The 22,047-nt window shown below is 49.4% G+C and overlaps 1 protein-coding gene across 1 annotated transcript in view; it reads left to right on the top strand.

Annotated features, from left to right (window-relative positions):
• TG (thyroglobulin) overlaps positions 1-22,047 on the top strand; it is a gene marked incomplete at its 5' end in the record, with an annotated part of 236,556 nt that overhangs the window by 62,564 nt on the left and 151,945 nt on the right. The window contains 5 exons of the mRNA XM_082719073.1: positions 8-116; positions 5,100-5,291; positions 9,219-9,383; positions 18,081-18,146; positions 20,161-20,241. Of these exons, the coding sequence (XP_082575199.1) occupies positions 8-116; positions 5,100-5,291; positions 9,219-9,383; positions 18,081-18,146; positions 20,161-20,241 (613 nt within the window). The remainder of the gene's footprint in view (positions 1-7; positions 117-5,099; positions 5,292-9,218; positions 9,384-18,080; positions 18,147-20,160; positions 20,242-22,047) is intronic.

The following is a 22,047-nucleotide window of genomic DNA, read 5'->3' as shown; positions in this document are numbered from 1 at the left end:
TCTCCAGCATCAAGACACGTTGGGGAATTCAAAGGCCACCAGCTTTGGAAGTCTTAAGTGTCGGGTGACCGTGAGGAGCCGGGCTCAAGGGTCCCCAGATGTGTATCTGAAAAAGGGTAGGTTGGTCGATCTGGAAGGCTGGGGGCCTTGGTGGCTTTACTTGGTTGGTGTTCTGAGCTGCTTCCTCACCGGCCCCTTGAAGGAGGGGCCACACTGTCCCCAGCCCCTGGGGTGGGGAGGCTCTCTCTGCAGGTGAGGAACAAAGTGGCAGAGCAGATGTGGGGGCTGCGCTCAGAGCCTCGCTGAGGGCAGACTGCCTGTCCCCTGCAACCCCCGGAGGGGGCTGCTTGTGAGCGGGGAGCATCCCCGGCTGGGCGATGGGCTCTGAGCTCCTGGCGGCTGCCCCTCTGGGCCTTCCCACTCATGAAGCTTCGCACTCCCCACCCTTTGGTCTCCACTGGCCCTGGAAGTTACCAGACCTTCTCACAATGGTCCGAACCTCCAAGCTCCTCCCCTCACCAAGCCTGCTCGGGGACTACTGCATAACACGCTGCACTGCGCATGCCTGTTTCCTGCCGGCTTGTGAACATGCAGATGCTGGGTCCTAGGGAAGCTCCATTTTTTATTTTTTGAGGAATCGCCACACTGTTTTACAAAGTGGCTGCACCAACTTGCATTCCCACCGACAGTGGAAGAGGGTTCCCCTTTCTCCACATCCTCTCCAACTCACGTTGTTTCCTGTCTTGTTGATTTTGGCCATTCTAACTGGTGTGAGGTGGTATCTCAGTGTGGTATTGATTTGAATCTCCCTGAGGGCTAGTGATGATGAACATTTTGTGGAGCATAAGGAATAACGTGGAGGACATTAGGAGAAGGAAAGGAAAAGTGAATTGGGGGAAATCGGAGGGGGAGACAAACCACGAGAGACTGTGGATTCTTGAGAAACAAACTGAGGGTTTTAGAGAGGAAGGGGGTGGGGGGAGGGGTGAACCTGGTGGCGGGTATTAAGGGGGGTATGGATTGCATGGAGCACGGGGTGTGCTGCATAAACAATGATTCTTGGGACACTGAAAAAATAAAATTAAATAAAAAAATTTTAAAAACCACAATAAATAAATAAATAAATAAATAAGAAAAAAGGAAGAAGGAAAAAAAAAAAAAGAAAGAAAATACAGATGCAGAGTCAGTACCTTGGGGTTGGGCCAGACTCTGTCTTTCAGATAACCTCCCCGGGATGCCAGAGCAGCTGGCCGGAGGGCCACGCTTGGAGTAACAAAGGTGTATCATAGCCCCCGGTTTACAGCCTGCTTTCCCACACAGCCTTCATCCACCCTCCCAGAAATTCCCAGAGGAAGGCAAAAAAGGGTTCATTGCCCCTGTTTTACAGATAAGGAAACTGAGGCTCTGAGAGATTAGGAGAGTTTCACAAGGTCAAACTGCTAATAAATTGGGGAGGTGGGTTTGAACCTAAGTGTGTCTGAATTCCCCTGCACGGCTTCACAGAGCGGGGACAGGGAAGGCTGTCCTTGTCTGCTCTGTCCTGCTCGCCTCCTGCCCTCTCTGCATCAGGCCCAAGAGAGGGGTCGGCACATCCTGGGCCTCGGGGAGGCCTCCCACAAGCTGGGACCCTTTGCTGGTCCCTGCTTTCTGGGCCCTCGTTCCCTGGGGTCAGGGTCAGGGTGCTGGTGCCGGCCTGCCTGGACTGAGCCCATCTGCCCCTCACTGGCTGTGGCCAAGATCCCGGACGTTCTCTGGGCTTCCATTTCCTCAATAGTTAAATAAGAGTCACCAGTGAGCTGGGGAGGTTGGCAGGTTTGGGGTGAGGTTACCTGTGCTTCTAGAACACTGCACAGCATTGGGTAAACAGCAAGAGCAGGAGATTTCTAAGATGGTTTGCCTTCTTGAGGACATGTTTCTGATGACCCGGGGTAAGGCCGTGGACCAGAAGGCAGCCTGGGGCCAGGCCGAGGGCCTGGGGCTGGCAGGGAGGGCGGCGGGCGTGCCACCTCCCAGGTCTGTAGCTCAGGGGGCCGGGCTCCTGGCAGTTCCAGAAGATAGCAAAGAGCTGGCAGAACGTGAAGACGGTGCCATGGCCCAGGCCTCGAGTCTCGGCGGGTCTCTGGAACGGTCCGCAGCCCACCGCCCAGTCAAGTGTCTGTAGCTTTCTGTCTCTGGCCTTGCCTTCACCTGTGGCCTCCAGTCTGTCTGAGGGGCGGACCCCCCTGGGAGAGAGGAGTCCGGCAGGGCTGGGATTTCTCTCATCTGTGGCCAGGTGACTAGAATTTCTGCCCCAATGTTTATTCCAATTATTATAATTTTTTTTATCCATTTAAAAATAATAACAGAGCACAAAGGATTTTTTTTTCCTAAAAAGGAAAACCAAAATCAAACAAGTAACCCCTCTCCTCGCCAAAATACTCTTTAAAACCAATCCTTGGCCTTTTATCACATTTTTTAAAAAGGCAACTCTATTCCTTTCGAAGTGTTTGTTCTTATGTGTCCTTGTCTCCTGAAAGTTTATACTTTGGGGAGGATTGCAACGGAAATTGAGAAGCTTCCTTGCTGCCAAACTAAATCAGGGCAGAACTGGGGTTTGGGTTTTGGTGTGGTTTTTTGTTTTTGTTTTTTTTTTTTTTTTTGCTTTTTTTTGTTTTGTTTTGCCTTTTTTTTTTTTTTTTTTAAATCAGAAAATGCACAGACACAACCATTGTGCCTCCTAAGAGAGCAGAGAAGGGAGGTTCAGACTCCTACCTCCCCTCCGCCCAGTATCATCTCTGTTCAGGAGCCACTTGTTTAGTTTCCAGGCTAGACAGGGATCAAGTGTCCCCAGTGAGGAGGAATAGACACAGTTTTTGAAAGCCTCCCACGTCCGGGGCACATGCTAGAGGTAGGCGGGCACATGCATTCACACACCTGACCTTAAGTGACCCAGAAGACAGGACCTTGATTCATCTTCCAGAACCGTCCTGTCTGCGCCCACTTAGAATCTATGGCCTGGAACATGGACGAGCGGCCATGTGATTTTCCAGATGTAAAGGAAGACAGTACTAGAAGGTTCTTTCCCGATTGTCTAGCCCAACCCCTCGTTTCACAGATGATGTCTACAAAGAGGAAGTTTCTTGCTGCTCCAACAAGGTAGAACAGACAATCACTAACTGATAGAGGAATCAACCTAGCCATAAGCTCATTTCAGAGGGTTTTGATGAAGTGTTTTGATGAAAATGAAACAGAACCATGGGATAAAGACTGACGTAGGCTTCCTGGACAGTCAGGTTCACGGAGACAGGAAGTAGAACTGGGGTTACAGGGGGCAGGTCGGGGGAGGGGATGGACAGTTAGTGTCGGACGGTGCAGGGGTTCATTTTGGGATGAAGCAAAAGTTGTGGAGGCGGATGACAGCAGCGATGGCCCCTTAACAGTGTGGCCGTACTGAAGGCCTTTGACATATCTTACGATATGTAAGACAGTTACAATGGTAAATCTTATGTTATATACATTTTAGCACAACTTAAAGAGGAAAAGAAAGATGAACAGTCCATTCCATGGAACATCCCACATTCCATTGTGGAAAGTTGGTCAGGGAAGGTGCTTCAGAGGAGGGGACTGGGAACTGAGGCCGAAGGAAGAGGAGGATTCCACCACCAAAGACCTCCGGGAAGGGGGTCCTCCATGCTGGGCAAAATGTGGTGAAGCACGGGCTGGGGCTTGGCAGGCTCGGGGCATGACGGGGCGGTCATGGGGAAGGGGCGGAGGGAACCAGTGCTGGGAGGAGGCGGGGCTTTCTGGAGGCCTGTGCAGTGTCTGCTGAGTGTCAGCTCAGTGCCGGGCGCAGTGCTCAGCCTTTTTATGTGTGGTCCAGCTTTTCACCTACTCAACGTCCACGATGATTACATACTATCATCCCCATTGAATGGATGGAGATGTTGAGGCCCTGAGACGCTGTAGGGACTTACACTCCAGTCTGTCTCATTCTGAAGCCTGTCCTCTTGGGACCCACACTGTGAGCCTCTCCACGACCTCCAGGTGCATGAATCGGTTAAGCCCTGGTGAACAGCTGGATTCAGGGGAGGTCAGGCCGGTGGAGAGCGAAAACTCCACCTTGCCCTGCCTCCCACCAGCTGTGTCAGCCCAGGCTCCACTGCTTACTCTCTTCCCCCACATGGGAATCGGACATAATAATAGGATAGACACTTTGTCTATAGATCTCTATATATATCCCTGGAAATATCTCCTCCTTGCAAAACGATGCTCTAAAAATAACAGGGCTTCTGGGAAAACTAGAGTTAGGGACAGGCGAAACCCAAACCTCGCCATTTTTAACCAGAGGACTGACAACAGCAATCACAATCCTGTCTAAAATGCTAGCAGAATTTTTAAAAAGACATACTGAATCCATCACAAAGAAAAGCTACAGAAACTTGTAGAAGAGTCACAGAGCTTGATGTGGGAGGGAGTTGGCGGGGGGGGGGGGGTTGTCGGCTGAGTTAGGGAGGGGAAAATTGCAACCGTCTCTTTGAGGACAGAGAAGGTGGCCAGTCTGGGGCCAGGGGAAGAATGTGGGCCGATGGGCATGGTGTATGGTTCTGCATTTCTTGCAGCTTGCCACCCTCCGCTGTGCTTGTGTGTACTGCGTTCACCTGTTGTTTGATGGCAAAAGGCAGTGACGTGCTGGGGAAACCATAGATGAACCGATGTGGCTTGAACCACAGAAACACAAGCTGTAGCAGAGCAGGCTGAACCTAACTCACAGGGCAGGGAAAAGAAAATGAAGTCATGTAGGCAAGGCGCGTGTCCCTGTGTCTATGTAGACAGAGCTCAGTAAATGTGCGCAATAATAAAAATAATAATAAATGTCACCTCTCCGCAGACGCTCGTTAGTCCTTCAGGGGTACGGTGGGTGTCTGTCCAGGTCTGCTGGAGCTCTCTGTTCTCCACACGTGGGCAATCCAGAAGCTCCGTGGTGCAGAGTGTCTCACCTTGGACTTCGCACTACTGTCCCTAGCCCAACCAGAGGGTCCACTGTCGAATGACCAGTAAACTGAGGTCAACTCCGAAGGGTTTTCAGATTTTTAAAAAAAATTTTCTGCCTTTTCCCCCAGGCCAAGAGTTCGCCACAATGAGTCAGAAGAGCTTCAAGCAAACGGGTTTCCAAAACACGCTCTCTGGAATGTACGGGCCTGTGGTGTTCCCAGGCTCAGGAGCCGATCTGACGGGGGCTCATCTCTTCTGTCTTCTGGCGTGCGACCGTGATTCCTGCTGTGACGGCTTCATCCTTGCTCAGATTCAAGGAGGTAATCAATGTGACCGTGAGGACCGGAGCCTTCCAGTCCCAGGACCGTGGCCTGACAAAGGAGCAAGCAGGGGTGCCGAAGCCGGGATATGCCATGTGGGGATGGCGTGGGGCGGTGCAGGCGCCAGGTGATGCTTTAGCTTATGCGGTCCTGCAGGTGGAGTTCATTCTAACAACAACCGGGATGCTTTAAATGAAGGCTTAAGTGAAGGTTTAAGGGAAGGCATGCCATGCTCAGATGTGAATTTTGAAGCTTTGGTTTGAGTGTGCAGAAGGTAGTAGCTGGGGGGTTAGAACAGAGATGGGGCTCAGTTAGGAGCGACCCCCACAGTGCAGCTGAAAGGTGGGTAGCATGGGCTGGTATGATAGCGGTGGAGGTGGAGGAAAAGGGTCAGGTTCAAGGTATCCTCAGCAGGCAAAATCGGAGGACCGAAGAAGGGGAAGGTGTCAAAGACCATTCTTGGCGATCCAGATTGTTCGCCTGGTTGGATGGCTTGTTTGTGTGGCGAATAATGGAGGATACCACCTCCTCCTCCCCCTGGGAGAGGGGGACATGAGGGCACGAGCCCATTTGCAGTGTGCCAAGTTCACAGAGCCCTTAAGACATTCACAAGATGTGGACTAAGCTTTTGGGTACAAAGGTCCGGAGCTCAGAGGGGGATTCCGGGTGGGAGATAGAGATGCATGAGTTCCCAGCACTGAGGTGGTATCAGAGCTGTGGGTCTGGATGGGATTTCCTAGGAAGAGGGTACACGGTGAGAAGGTAGGGGAGGGGCGTGACCCGTAGTGAACACCTACATAACGGGGAGGATCTTCAAAGAAGAAGGGGAGTTAGAGCCCTGACCTCTGGGAGGAGCCCCAGGAGGGTGTGCATCATGGAAACCGTGGTAGAGAGGGTGACAAGATGAAGGGAGGTTGTCCACAGGCTTGAATGCTGCTGGGAGTTCAAGCATCGTGTTTATAGAAAATGCCGAGGTTAGCCCACAGCTGTCTGTGGGGCTGGATGAGAGCATGTTGTTGGAGGGGTAGGGCGGCACTCTGGACTGGACTGAGTTGAATTCTAAAATCCCTTTTAGATTTAATGCTCTGTGATTATATGATGTGCATTCATGGTAGTGTTTAGATAAGCAGAAGTATACATATAGAGAGAAAGATATTATACATGCACACATGTACACACGCACAATGATATAAACACAGGTATGTATGTGAAACGCTGCAGTTAAAATTTGCAATGCCGCCTGCCCTCTTGCTGAAGACACGGTAATTCCTCCAAATGCTCTTATTACTCACCCAACCATATGGTTTTTCAACTTGGAAGGTTGTTTTCTTTAGAATCGTATATGGGAGAATTAGTTTGTTCCATGGAACAGTAAGCCCACAAAATCCTTTTTTCCATGACATTTCTGGCTCGCACCTCGCTTGCTTTTCCTTCCAAGTGGCACCTGTGACCCGTGAATTATGTGGAGCTGAATGACCACCTCACCACGCCACAGGTTAAGCCCTCTTAGAGATGCACATAAAACACCAGGCAGATGTTTTCCCCAGGCTTGTCCGATGGGCAGATCTGGAGCTTTGAATTATAAAGCTTTAGCCAGATCTGTCGATGACTGGGAACAGACTCCCGCTCCGTCCTTTTACTGTCATCTGGAAAGTCATTTAACCTTCTGGTAGATTCCCCCTTCCCCTCCCTGCTTCTGCCTCCTCCAACCTTCAACTCCTAAGTGGCTTTGCTTCCACTGATTATTAAAGACAATTCATGAGACTTCGGTACCTACATTTCAGTGGGTTCTGAGAAACTCGTGTGCCCCCGCACTGCCCAGGAGTGTAACGGAAGCCAGCAGGACGGATCCGAATTATTTTGAATCTCTAGCTGGCACTCATCTCTCAGACACACGGAGTTCTCGTTGACACTTTAGCACGAAAGAACAAAGCTACGTGGATTTCTCTTCCAAGGTCTGAGAGCAGAAGGAAAAAATACACCCACCTCTTGTTTAATTCCATGACTCTGTTTCCTGGCTTGGGAGAGGGCAGCCACAGGGCTCAGACTTCCTCTGGGCTCTCAGTGGGCTCTTAGGCATCCCTGCTACCCAGGGTGCTGAGAGGAGGCTCAGTCTGGAGGCCCCCCCGAGACCCTTGCTGCCTTCTGGCCGTTCCTCCAGTTCTCAGCTGGAAAAACCTTTCTTTTCTGTGCCTCTGTTTCCTCATCTCTGAAACGAATGGTCTGACCAGGTCAGGGAGTCTAGAATCTGAGTGTGCAGCAGAATCATCTGTGATGCTGTTGACAAATCCTGATTCCCGAATGTCACCACCACCCACCCCTACAACCTACTAAGTCAGAAAGTCTGGTTGCTGCTGAGGAACGAGCATCGTCAGAGCTCTCCCTGTGTTGTTGTTAGAACCAGTCGGAGCCCCGGGTTTGAGAACCAGCAGTCAGAGGACCTGTAAGGGGATTGTTTACACAGAGATGCTGCTGTTGGTTTCTTATCACCTGTGGGTTAAGTGGCCAATGGCGGGAGAAGGACAAAAGATCAGATTCATAAACTAGACATCTGAGTCATCGACTTTGGGGAAATTCTGGTGAGAGATGAGGTTGAAACTCTATCTGGATCTGGGCCTAAATTAGGATAAGGAAGGGAATGGGGTTATGAGGTGGCAGATTTCCTTTTTTTTTTTTTTTTTCCAGGCGATTCTGAACGACCACACTAGCTATAATGGGATTATTTATTGAAATGACATAGAGATTATTTAATTTTTAGATCTCAGTAAATTTGGGCAATTAACTTATATGAGACTCGGTGTCCTCACCAGTAAAACAGAAATAATAATGTCAGTAAGAATTAAGGGGATTAACATTTAAAGTGTTTACCAGCATAGTGACTGCAAAGCACAGACATCCGAAATCTTTGGGTGACCTACCTGCCTTATCTCACTAAAACTGATGTTGGACGCACTCAGTACGGGGTAAATCTTCCTGGTACTAAATGAAGTCGTAACTTCAGGGAAACATTTTAAAAATTAGGATATGTATTCAAAATTAGCATACGTAGGAGTGCCTGTTTGGTTCAGTCGGTTAAACGACCAACTCCTGGTTTTGGCTCAGGTCATGAATTCAGGGTCATGAGATCGAACCCCACAACAGGCTCTGTGCTGAGTGGGAGTCTGCAGGAGATTCTCTCCCTCCCCCTCAGCCCCTCTTCCCTGCGTGTGCACCCTCTCTCTATCTCAAATAAATAAATCTTTTTTAAAAAATCAGGCTTTACAAAAAATTGATCCAATAAAAAATTAAACAGAGTAGTCTAGTGTATCCCCTGGTTATAGAATTCTCTCTGCATGTCCCAGAGGGCCTCTGCTTGAATGCACCCAGAGACAAGGAACTCACTTCCTCATAGGGAAGCTTGTGTCATTGGTACAGAGCTCCTGGTTTTTCATAGTTCTTTATTTAGAGTCTGAGTACTCCTTTCTGAGTCCCTTCAAAGTTGCCATGTGTGCGTGCGTGTGTGTGTGTGTTGTAGAGAGAGAGGTTGAGAGAAGGCAGAGAGACTGAAGCTGCTATTTATTTGCTTAAAGTCTCAAAAAGATCAGTCGGTGGGGTAGAGGGCCGAGAATGAAGACAGAGGTCTCTAGCACTAAGACTCCCAGTGGTATTGAAGACGTCATGGCTGCTGACCCGTGAAGAAGGGCTCTACTGGAGGGGGAAGGCTTCAGCAGGACAGGCATGGGAGTGGGCCTCCCTTTGGGACTATCAGAGAAGAGGAACCCGACTGAAAACCAGCCTCCTGAGCTCCAGTGTCGGTCCGAGTGTCCTCCCGAGGCATCGCTACCCGTCCCCATCCTCCGAGCCTCTCCGGGCACAGACATGCGTCCCTAAAAGGGCCCTCCTTGTTCTTCATCACATCAACCTCTCCTCTCTCTCCTGACTCTGCAGGTCCCATCATCTGTGGGTTGCTGAGCTCCCCTGATGTCCTACTTTGCAATGTCAAGGACTGGAGGGACCCCGCTGAAGCCCAGGCTAATGCCACGTGTCCTGGTGTGACATATGACCAGGGGGGGCGCCAGGGAACCTTGCATCTGGGAGGCCTGGAGTTCCAGAGTAAGTCCCTGCCTTCTGCCTCACTTCTTTCAAAATGTATGCTTTGCATCTCACCAGCAAGTTCTGCCATTCCTCTCCGAGGAGCCTCCTCGTACCCTGAGAAAGTAATATTTCTGAAAAGAAATTGCACAAAGACACTGCTTAAAACCTGAACAGAGCATCTCAGCAGCTCTCCCACGGCTGTCGGCTGGCTGGAGGGAGGCCGGCGCAGCTGGGCAGCCACACTGCTGCAGAAGGTACAGCTGCATTGCCCCTAATTATAGGCGTGCACGGGGCTGTGTGCCCTGCCACCCGCACTCCGTTGACAGAAATAGCTATTCAGCTTGCTCAGCTCTCCTTTCTTTCAGAAGCTCTTCCAACATTTTCCACAAACTTATAAGCATGAGATCTAGACGTTACCCCGAAATCACCTGCCCACCCCCTCATTTTACAGGGCTGGGCATGAGCGCCTGAGATCCCACGGTGGCCAGGCGGATCACCTCTCTGCCTCCCCCAGCCCTGTCGCCTCAGCTGGCGTCCATCAGAGAAGAACCCTAAGCTGAGGACTGACCACACCAGCAAACTCTGTGGTCGGGGCCAGGGAGCTCGGCATCCCCAGAAGCTCATTAGAAATATGCATGCTCGGGTCCCACTCGAGACCCTCAGGGTAGCCCCAGGAATCTGTTCTAACCAGCTCTCTGGAGAATGCCATGTCCGCTGAGTTTGGGAAGTTTGAGAAGCCCTGACTAGGTGACCTGGAAGTTTCCTTCCAACCCGAAAAGTCGGAGTTTGGTGAGAACCGGGCCCAGAGGCTCACTGACCCCAGGTTCCTCTGTGAGGCCGGCTGAAGCCTGGTTCCATCTTGCCTCCTCTCTGGTTTATTTGCCGGCACATGGTTCCAACCCACCCTCTGCGTTGGGAGGGGTGAAGGCAGTGCAGGTGTCAGCCAGATAGGGCAGGGGAGACCGAGGGGGGGGCAGTCAAAGAGCCCTTGGAGGCTTCCTGTCTCTAGATGTTCGTCCTTCAAAAGTGGGCAGCCACTATTTCCTGCCTCCAGGAGAAGTCTGTAAGACCTACTTCTCAGTGTAAGGTAGCTCTTGGGGTTCTAATGGCAGAGAGCTCAACATCTCCTCCTCCACGGGCCTCCCTGACTACCCTGACGAGTTCAGTGTTTCCCCCACCATAGAGCTGCTGTGTTCTGTGTTCTGTGAATGGCTCCGATAGACTATGCGTTGGGCAGTGTGGTGGGCAGGGACCTGAAAGGGTGCCTCAGCCTGTCTACTCTTCGCACTTGCCAGCTGGGAGTGTGCCCGTGCTGTTGAATCCCAGTTTTAGACACCAGTTGTGTGATCTGGAGCAGGTCAGGAGATATCTTCAGGCCTCATTGCTTGTCTACAGAATGGGGTAGCGAGAGGACCCATCTCCCAGGGCTGTGCTGAGGTGGGAGGAGAGAGTGGCGATTATCTTAGACGTGTCTCCCCTCATGCTTGCCATGAGCCGGCCCTGCTCTCAGGCTCTGGTCACGGCTCACTCATGCCCCAACCCAGTGCTTGGAGAGAGGCACTGCTTTCCATTCTCCCCACTCTACAGCTGAAGAAACTGAGGCACACTGAAAAGTCTTATTAAGGACCGAGTGCTTCCAAGGAGAAGGACTGGGACCCGAAACCAGGCAATATGGCTCCCAAGCTGACGTTCTAACCCACTCCTCTCTGTAGGTGCTTACAGATAATAGGCTGCCACATAGTATTAATGTTAGATAATACTATTATCATCATTTTTTTAACTTTGTCATAGTCTTTGGTTGTTTTTATGAAGTGGACCCATGTCTAATGAATTTCTAGTTTCCCACCATCCAGCATGAAACCTGACATAGAGAATATACAATATCTGTGGAATAAATATTTACCAAAGCCTAAAAAAAAATCTTGCCTAATTAAGTGGAATTCCATGAGACTTAACTTTTTTTTGGGGGGGTTTAATAAAATCAAGTTGCTTATTGATGTGGTAGATAGCAAGCATATGGTATCTATTATTCTGAGAGGTAGACCAGGGTGAAAACAAGCGTTTGCAGAAAGACGTATGATATCTTCATGGGCAATAAATCCAGAGTGAATTGCTTCACATGGAGCATGTGCTTGGTGTGTGCCCAAAAATAAAGAATGTGTCCTTGTCTGGCCTCCCTGAGAAGGAGGGATTATCAAATGACTTTTGAGGTTTTGGGTTTTTTCCCGATGTGTATATTTTCGGGTGTGGACAAAGCTTTAAGAAGGGTACTCTTTGGTGGGGATTTCAGGCACCTTGAGTTTATATCCATGATGTTCCAAATTGGGGTTCACCTCATACACAAGCGGACCATGAGGCCCTCTCCAACTGAGAAGAATAGGGCACAGATGTTCTCTGCCGCAGTAATAGGTTACTCTTCAAGTACAGTGAGTCCCTGGGAAAAGAAAAGAAACATGGTTTAAATTCTTACTAAAATGTGAGTATCTGATAGACCTCCTTTTCTGACAATACATATTGATAGAGGGAAAGAGGAGTGAGGATTCCATGGAGCCAGGCAGCGGCAGGGGCCGCAGAATGGATGGAAACCGCATGGGAAGGATGTAAGGACCACAGCGATGAACTCTCTCTGTTACGGCCTCTGCCTTCCCATTTAGCCCTTGGTTAGATGTTCATTAAAACACAGACTTTGGAATCAGACCCCAGAATTCAAATCCCAGTGTGAATGCTTACTCCTTGTATGGCTTTTCTGGGCCTTGGCCTTCCCCGTTATAAAATGAAGATAATCATGACTTTGGATTCTTGGGAGGTTGGAAGGATTGAAGGAGGAACGTGTGGTGAAGCTTTGGGAGTGGTGCCCGGAGCAAAGGGGGCGCTCCATAGATAGTAGAGATTATGGGGCAACGGCCTGCATCAAAAATCCTGGTAATGATTTCTGCATTTCTCCTCCAGCTCTGTGGCCCTGCTCAAAGCACTTCGCCTCTCTGAGCCTCAGGGTCTGCATCCGTAAAATGGGGGCACACTTCTTTGCATATTAAAGAATGAAGGGCTAACATGCTCTATGGGCTGTAGTTTAAGGCACGGCTTCTGAACCTCAAGTCCTTGCTGCCCTGATGGCACACTTCACAGAGGCACCCTGTAGGACTTCCGGTCTGGACATCTGCTCTCATTAATCAGCTCACCAGCCCTCTGAGAGTCTGGTCCAACAGGTGGTCTGGTTAAATTAGCATTTACGTACAAAGTGTAAGTGAATCGATTGCCATTTGTAGGAATTGGCAACCCAACAGAATCCACTAAATCAAAACAGGAAGCACATCAGTATCTGTGTTGCATTTTACAAAGCACTTTCACCCCATCGACTCACTGATCCTTTTGATGCTTGAGTGAGGCCGCTGGTTTCATCACTCAGGAGAGTGCAGTTCTGAGCTGTGACGGGTCACACTTACAGAAACTGCCTTTGCATGAAGTGCCGTGGCTGGAACCTAAACCTCAGGCTTTGGGGAACAGGGCCGTCCGTGGAAGCTCTCCCCCGCCCCACCCCATGGTGCCACGTGCTTGTATAGTTTGTGTTGTCCCAGCAAATTAAGGAGTCCAGTAGTGGACGTCTCTCTGGGGTTGCTCCGCTCCAGACATCGGGTCGTTAATGTCAGGAATCCACACGTTCTCCTTCCAGGATGTTCAAGGACTGTGGGGAGAAGGGGACAAAAGGCCCCGGGAAAACAGGAGGGTCAGGGGTGGGCAGCAGAGATGACCTGTGTGGGCATGAACAGCCACAGAAGAGGGAGTTGTTGGGCTCACTTGTCTGTCACTCGTCCTGAGAGCTCGCTGAGTGTAGGCGCCAGGCCAAGAACTGGGGCACACACAGGGAGGAGTGGCCTCTGTGTTGGAAGGAGCATGAAGGTTAGTTGGGGTGACAGGAAGATTACTGACATGCAGTGGTGCTGTTTGTCCATCTCAGAGGACTGACAAAAGTCCAGAGAACTCAGAATTCCCTTTTAGTTCATTTTTCCTTGTTTGTTTACGCAACCAAATATCAGTTCACGACAAACAAACCCACAAACAAATAACCCTGCAAAGCCCCTGGGAGCCATTTTATCCCATAAGAAGGCCCAGTGCTTTTCCTGGTTGTGAGATTTCTCTTCCCCGTTGTCAGATTTCTGTTTAAACATTACTCTCAAGAGAAGAATCCACCCCGAGTCTGTGTCTCCCAAATTGCCCGTGGGCATCTCTGGATGCTTCACCTGTTTGGGACTGGCTGGATCCATCTTCCCATGGAAAGGCTTAGAAAGCTCTGGAACTGCTTATGTCTTCTTTCTCACAATGTCTTGAAGTGCAAATGAATGAAAACTAGGCAGATTAAATGTCCCTTACTACCCACAGGGACTTATCATTTGACAGGAAAAACAAGCCTTGGCAGAACACTCCTGGGTTTATTCTGAATCCCAAAGGCTTCATGCTTTGGGCAGTGCTGAGGCTCTGCTCCTGGCTGGTGTCCTCTTCATAGGAGTCTGTTTTGTATCAGTGCTTGCCACTGTCTCGGGGTGTTGGGAGGTAGGTAGAGAAACATACAATGCCTCTGGGATGCTCACTGTCTCCACGTGAGTTCAGAGAAGACGTCTGGTGTGCACATACAAATAGGATGATTCTATTATAGTTTTTTTACAATAGCAGTCATGTGCTTTGCACCAAGCAGAGCCTGAGACAAGGATTCAGGAAAGCAGTTAATTTAGGAAGGGCAGGGAATAGAAGGTAGACTCCGAAACCTGGGCTTTCTAGTTTGGGATGCTGCCCACTGCCAGGCTGTAGATTTAAATTAACTGCCCAGACACAGCACATGAACTTGGCAGAAGTGTCCTGAAGTAAATTAAGTGCTCACCAACCTCCAGGAATCAGGTTCCGTGCCAAACCCCAAAACTTCTAAATGTGTATGTGTTTGTGTTGCCTTGATTATGGAGAGAGAGGTGATGAGTCAGAGCATGGAGACCTGTTTGTGTCACAGGGATATTCTAACTCAGCTGTCATGGAAAGAATGGAACAAATGTCTGGATAGTCAAAACTGCTTTACCTTAAAATATTGCTTAGTGGGGAAGAGGTGGAGTTATGTTTGCTTCGGTTCCATGCGCTTCCTCACAACCAACAATATTGAGTCGGGGAAGTTTTGGGGAATGGAGGGAAGCATTGGACGTCTGCATTAGGAAAGCTAATTTAGTGGGCAGCCTTCCTGTGCTTAGGAAGATGATGCTCTGTGTTTGCTTGGTGGGCTCTGAATGTCATTGATTACTCTCTTTTCCTCATTCATTCCTCCTTGTAGACATTAATGTGCTGAACACCAGTTCTGCAGCAGGCCTTATGCCAGATGTGTGCGACACAAAGAACACTAAGACCCTGTTCCTGATGTCCGAAAGCTCTAGTATGTTCAGTGGACAGTTACAGTAAAGTGTAAAATTAAAGATAGAGATGCTTGTTGAGTGTTCTGCAAATCTAGAGGAAGGGCATATAACCCAGCCAGGGGGTTTGTGGGGGCCTTCTAGAAGGAGGTAGCATTAACCCTGATTCTTAAAGAATGAGTAGAGGTTCACCAGGTGGAAGGGGGTGAGGGCTTTCGAGGGCAGTGATACAGAAGGCTGGAAGCATGCATTAGGTGGAACTAGGAAGACAGGCCCCTTGGGGATGGCACGTGGCTGCTCACACTGCCAAGAACCAGGTCCCAGGGAAGTGATTCTGAAACCTACGGTAGCTATAGCAAGACTGGAGGTAGGATTGCCTTTGGGGAAGGATTCCTTGGAGCTATATGACTGGGGGGTAGTGGGAGAGAGTCAAGGGGACCGGTCAAAGTCTGTGATGAGGCCTGAGCCAAGAGGTAGAGTCCTGCTGTGGGGGAGGATTCAAGACCAGTTTGGGAAACAGCCTGGGTGGATGTGGAGTTTGATGCAGGCAAGGAGGATGGGTCTGAGAGAGTGACCGGGAAGGAGTGGGTACCCTTGACTGACTTGGAAAGTAGGAGGAGGTGAGTGTGGTGGGGGATGGGGAAGACAAGAGAGAGGGTGATGCCATGCCCTTCACCCTGTGCCCTTCTCCTGCCTGTGGAGACCTGGCAATCAGTTCAGTAGTCAAAATACCAAGGCTGTTTTCACTTTGTGGTGATTTACCAGCATCTACATGTCAGTCTGTAGATGTCAGGTGGCTTTCTGGATCTACCAAGTGCTCAGCTTTTTGTGTCCTGGATGTAACTGAATTCCACTAGTTTGAATGGTGTTGAAATGAGCCAAAACCAAGGATGGGGTTAAGACTCACCATATTTTCCTGGCTAGAATGCACGGGGCTCTACTGCCTTGATATGGACAAAAAGTAGGAAAGAAATCCTATTCTCACCACAGTTCAGTGCATTCTGGCTCTAAAATACAGCGTGAGACCTGTCCACCTGTGTGGAATACCTGTTCTTCTCTGGGTGATGGAGGGATCCTACAATTGTCCTTGCCACTCCATGAAAAGCAGGACACATCTACCACACCACATCAAGATGTTCTGGGCAACGTGAGAGGTTCACCCACTCATCCAAGTCAGAAATGGGGACTGCTGAGTGGTAAAGAAATGCTTGAGGGATTAGTGCTCTTGAGAAGGAGCAATGATGGGAATGTGGACTAATATTACTGAGGGTCCATGATCTAAATGCTCAGGTGTATCCCATGGTAAATTACTTTGTAAAGGGTTCCTCAGTTTCAGTCTTAGATTTGAGAGCAATAATGCACTTAAGATTGATAAGAATAAGATAATAAGAATAAGAATAATAAGAATAAGAATTAAGATGTTGTTGTTTCTCCTACTTTTATAGAATAAATAAGAATCCTAATGCACGGATGAGCTACACTATTTGGAAAATTTTACCTTATTTATATATTTTGTGTACATCTATATTACCAAAAGGATAAATCTCTCTCGATATATACATACACACACATATACGTATGTATACATATATATACACGTGTATATATGTATATACGTGTATATATATGTATATATACATATATATGTATATACATGTATATATATGTATACATACGTATACATACGTGTGTGTGTGTGTATGTGTATATATATATATATATATATATATATATCCTCCCATCCTTTTGAAGAGTCAGTATACCATATAGATTTGGGTGTAAAAAGTTTTAAGAAACAAATTCTCTAATTTCCCTTGGGATCAGGTCCCAAGTCCCCTTGCCTGCCCTTTGTCATGGACAAATGTGACCAAGAAGGGTAGCTGAAGCACAGCAGATTGCTCCATGTTCATGTTGGAAGAGTGTACTATGGGCTCCTCTGTTGTGTGTTGAATGAGTTTCAAAGTTTCAAAGATCCAAGTCTAGATTTCCCCGACATCATAGGTTTTAATTTCCCCAGATTTTTATAAGAGGCATCCACCCTCTGAGGAGGACGAGGAGAGAATTATGAGTGGGTCTTTTAAGGAAATGTGTAATCCCAATATTGGGCAGTGTGAGATGTTCTGGAATTGCTGCTTATTCCCATTTTAGAAGCAAAACCAAATGGAAGTGTAGCTCAATATTTTTGGCTCACTTCCCTGACCTAGAGCACGTCGCACCATTCTTGGTATGGAAGGGCTCATGACTTGAATGGGTGAGTTTTCCAAATCATTCACTGTTTAATTAAACCTCTTTAAACCTCCTTAAATACCCCTCTAAACACAAGAGCCTTTATAGGTGTTTGCTATTTTGGATGGACAGAATTCTAAAATATGTTATCCTCTCTTCAGTCTGGTGATTAAGAGCAGGGGGTGTGGAGCCAAGCAGGTGGGATTTGAACTCTGACATTGGCCTCTGGATTTCGATCTGCACCTGGAAATCAGGGACAAAAATGCCTACCTGTGAGGTTTAAATGAGGCAGTATCTGGAAGGTGCTCATCATAGTGTTGGGCCAATGGTGAAGAGTGAATAATAATTGACTATAATAATACATGGTTCTTAATGATACTAACATGATGTGATTAGCTTCTTGAGGTCTCAGGTTGGGAACCATGTGTTTCCTGCCATGCGTGGAGTTTTTTTTTCTCCTCCAGAACCTCTTCTTTCTTCTGAGCTCTCTTCCCAGGCTTTCATAGCGCAGGGGATAGAAAAATCTTAAGTCTGAGCAGAGGCAAGAGAGGCAAACTTGACCATCAAGGAATGGTGTGGCAAAGCCATTCGCAGCTAGATGATTCCAGAAGAATGTAGTTTGGCAGAAAGAAAACTGAATAACGTTAGTAATGAATCTAATAATGGAACCTACCCATCATAGGGTGCTTATCAAATGCTGAGGGCTCCAGAAGATGGTTCCCAGGATTCCCACTCTCACTATTACTGTCCCCATTTGCCTGCAATGCAAGAATCTCAGAGGGCTTACATGACATGGACAGTTAAGACAGCACCCGAGTCTCTAGGGGCTTGGTTCTCTTTTGGCCAGTCCCCAGTTTCTTCAGTGACTCTCAGTTTCCCACCCCCTACCCACGATAATTTCTTTGGTGCCTGACCTGGGCCTGACCAGCTCTGGTCTTGTACCAGGTATCTGGAAGACTATTCCATGATGTGTTGTTTTGGGGGCATGCAATGTGGTAGGTAGGAGGGTCCTGTGTGGGGGAGAGGAGGGTCAGCATGGCCGTGGTGGGTCCCCTGTGAGAACAGGCACTCTCAAGCTTATAGAAATAAATATCTCTCTTGGCAGTTCCAGCCTCCGTGGAAGGACCTCCAGACACCATTACCAGCTTCCAGCAGGTTTATCTCTGGAAAGGTGAGTGGTGGGGCAGAGAGGGTGAACAGGACACAGATTACACCGGACTGGCCTCACCTCTCGTTCATGGGGCACTCTGCTCCCCAGAGAGGAAACTGTAGAGATTTGTTTTCCAAATGAGTGCTCTTTGTGGCATAGAAGGACCTGACTCTCATCAGATAAGATACCAAACCCTCGAAGAAATGTGTAAAGGGTAGAAGCCCCAGCAAAGATGGGGGAAGGAAGCATGGCTTCCTGTGAGATCAAGTTCACTGACCCCGAGCTCTTGTTCCTGGAAAGGAGATTTGAGGCTGCTTTGGCCAAGGATGAATTTTTCCAGGGGACTCAGCCACAGATGCCATTCCCCCATGAGGTCACGGCGAGGGGGCATGTCCCCCTGTGCTGATGTCATGACCCCTGCTGAAAGGTAGTGCCCCTGTGGGGGTGTGGAGCAGGTTGGGGCTCCAGATAAAACCAGGGTTTGGCAACTTCTTTCTGCTCTGTTTGTTCTCCTCTGAATTTCCTGAGCATCGCCCAAGTGCCTACTCAGTGCCAGGACCGTGCAAGGCATTTGGGATGAGTCTGAGTGGGACGGGTTGAGAGAGATGGGTGAGGCACAGCCTTCACCTTGGGAATTCCAGCTGCGGGAAGCAGCGGGGGTAGCCGACCTGTACACACTGTGGCTGTGGGGCTAGTGGGGGGAGGGGGACTGATGCCACCCCATGTCACTCTCCTCCTCTTCCCGGAATCCCTCCTCACTCTTGTGGGGTCTGCTTAGAGACAGGACAGTGCCCTGGGGTGGAGTCACCGGGTGTGATTTCTGGTTGTATTACGCACTGCCTTGTGGCCTCATGCACATCCGTTACACCCTCACAGCCCTGTCCCCTCATGGGCACCATGGCAATAAGAGTGCTGGGCACACAGAGCTGCATGAGCTGGGGCAAGTGGCCCAGTGCCTAGTGCAGCCCAGCCGCTGCCGCACACTGGTGGTGGCGAGGATGGATGGAGAGCACGAGGAAAAGGGAGGAAGAAAGGGGCGCCTGGGGGCCTCAGTGGGTTAAGCATCTGCCTTCGGCTCAGGCTCAGGTCATGATCTCAGGGTCCTGGGATGGAGCCCCGCATCAGGCTCCCTGCTCAGAGGGGCGTCAGCTTCTCCCTCTCCCACTCCCCCTACTTGTGTTCCCTCCCTCTCTCTCCGTGTGTCTTTTTCTGTCAAATAAATAAAATCTTAAAAACAAAAAAGGAGGAAGAGCGGGAGGGACGGGAGGATGCCCACTGTAGTCTCATTTTAAAGTTTAAAGATTTAATGAGATTATACACGTTGTTTCTCATTAGCCGTCCTTATAAGGTAGCTGCAAAAGGGGACGGTATTTTATTCATTTCGCAGACAAGAACAACCAGGCGTGGAAAAGTTCAGTGAAATGCCCTCCAGGCTTCCCAGGGCTGGGAGCCCGACTCTGGCTCCAGGTTCAGTGCTTCCTAGTTATCAGAAATGTCTGACAAATAAGCTGCAAGCTGGTGAGGGGTTAAGGACTTGCTTCTCCCGAGGATATTTGCCAGCCTGAGCAAGAGCACCCAAAGGCGTGCCTGATGCCCTGTTCTTCCCAGGGGCCCACTCTGCTTTCAAGGAAGACACGTTCCCAACTTGGAGATTTTATTTAATTTTCTCAAATTCTGATTCATCTACTTTCCCCCTGAATACTCTGGGATGAGTTCCTTCATCTCTGCGCATCTCTGTTTTCTCAGGAGTAAGTGACAATCTTAGCCCTCATCCTCACAGGGCATTGTAAAGACCAAGATTTATGAGCACATCTCACTAGCTTTGCAATGAGTCACTTCAATATCGAGGACAGTAATGATTCTCTTAATGAGAAGTTGGCTGATGTGCCCTCAAAGGCTAAGAAGTTCTAGATTCTGTCTCGGGCACCTGGCTGTGGACTGTGAGACTTTCCCAGTTTGCCATTTCATTGACAAGAGGAATACCTCCCTTTTCTCACCCCAACATAAAACAACAATCTTTTTTTTTCCCTCCTAGATTCTGACATGGGGTCTCGATCTGAGTCTATGGGATGTGGAAGAAACACGGAGCCAAGGCCAGTGTCTCCAACAGACACAGGTACCCACCGCAAAGCCTTTTTCTACCCAGGGGTGCCCGGCTGTGGAGATAAGATGGTGATGCCCCACATCTGGTCCATGCTTGGACCTGTTAGCATCCCTGCCCCCTGCGGCCAGGGACCACCCTCTCAGCTAATCACGTCACTCAACACAGACAGCTCCTCAGAGGGGCACGGACAGTACAGCAGAACCATTGCAGAGTCATCACTGCTCCGGGAAAAGAAAATGACCAGAACAGCAAACCCCAGCAAAAGTGACTAAACAGCCAGCTTCAGCTGACTGTGGTCAGTGACGTCAGTGATGTCAGTGATGGAACGTACCGATTCCGGCACCGTTCTGTGAGGGAGATTTCTAGAGCGTCCTTGAGAAAGGGTCCTTTTACTCAGTGGAAGATACAAATCCATACGTTAGTAGGGACAGAGTGTATGTGCTGAGATGCTTTATCCCTAGCATCTCGAGTTGTTATTTCCTAGGGGGAGATAAAACTCAGAGGGGGAGCAGGGCAGGGGGGGAGGAGGAGAGGAAGGAGGAGGAGGAGGAAGAAGGGGGAAGGGAAGAGGAGACTCGGGGAGGCAAGGGAAGGGTTGACAAGGGAACAGAATGGAACGGCATAGAAGGGGAGGGAACAGAAGGGGATAGAACAGAAGGGAAGGGGCCACGGGGAAGGGGAGGGAACAGAAGAGAAGGGAGGGGAATAGACAGGGGAGGGGAGAGGGGAGGCAGGTCAATCTGCCTGCCCAGGGGGACAGTATCGCACCGTGGGAGGAACCCCGCACTGCAAAGCAGATAGATTAGGGCTTGAGCCACTTTATTTGCCACTTACGTTAACTGCATGGCCGTGAGTACTTTGCTCACCTTCTAAGAGCCTTGATTCATGTGTAGAAGGCACCTCGATTTCCACTAATCCCACTATAGCACATCTGGGTGAAACACCTGGCACATTGCCTTTGGCAGTTACCAGATGCCATCCAAGTCACAGGTTCTTCTGCTTTCTGGGGCTTCTGTCCAGCTCGAATGAGAGAAGGTGCAAAGCCTACCCCAAATGGGGCATATTTCGTAGTAGTCTGGCTGTTGTGAGTTCATTCTGCATTTGTAGAGTTGCAGGAACCAAGGGCTATGCCCTGGTTTAGACTACAGGTTCTCAGGCCAGAAGAGTAGGCTTTAAAACCCCAGCTCTGCCTCTGTCTGCCTGTGCAACCCTGAGTCACCTTCCCCAGCCTCAGTTTCTTCCTCAGTAATTGAGAGAGAGAGAGAGAGCAGTCCCCATGTGCCAGGGCAGTTGTGGGAATTAGAATAAGTAATGCTGAAAATTACAGGGGCACAGAGAAGGTGTTCAAAAATTGGTGGCTGTTATTACGTGGCAGTCATGGTATTGGTGATGCTGATCCTAGCACCGAGCCTGGCTCATAGCAAGCCTTCTGTAAAGTTCTGTCCCTAGTCCTCTCTCTTCCTGTATTGGGTGTCAGAGAGCAGGTCCCTGTTTGGCGTGGAGACTAGGGTCAGGGTACATGCTCCTGTCCAGTGCTCTTCTCAGTGGTGTCTTTTGCACGTCGGGAGGTCTTCCGGTAGGAGCTTTAGTTTTGCCAGCAGGGGTGGGAGGGGTGGGTGGGCGTGCAGGAGGCTGCCCTGCCTTGCCCTCATAAGCAAGCACGTGGCTGGCTTTCCTCTGCACAATGACCTGGACCCTCGCCTTTCTGATCTTTGCCCGAGCAAGATGGCAGATTTGTTCTGCCTTGGGAACCTCCTGAACACGTGGTTGGCATTCCAGTTTATCTGTGGCCAGCCATTGTTTTCCTGGTGAGCAAGG

This window comes from Mustela nivalis, assembly GCF_964662115.1.
Source record: "Mustela nivalis genome assembly, chromosome: 2".
Classification (NCBI taxonomy): Eukaryota; Metazoa; Chordata; class Mammalia; order Carnivora; family Mustelidae; genus Mustela; species Mustela nivalis.
This window is presented reverse-complemented; position numbering and strand designations above follow the sequence as displayed.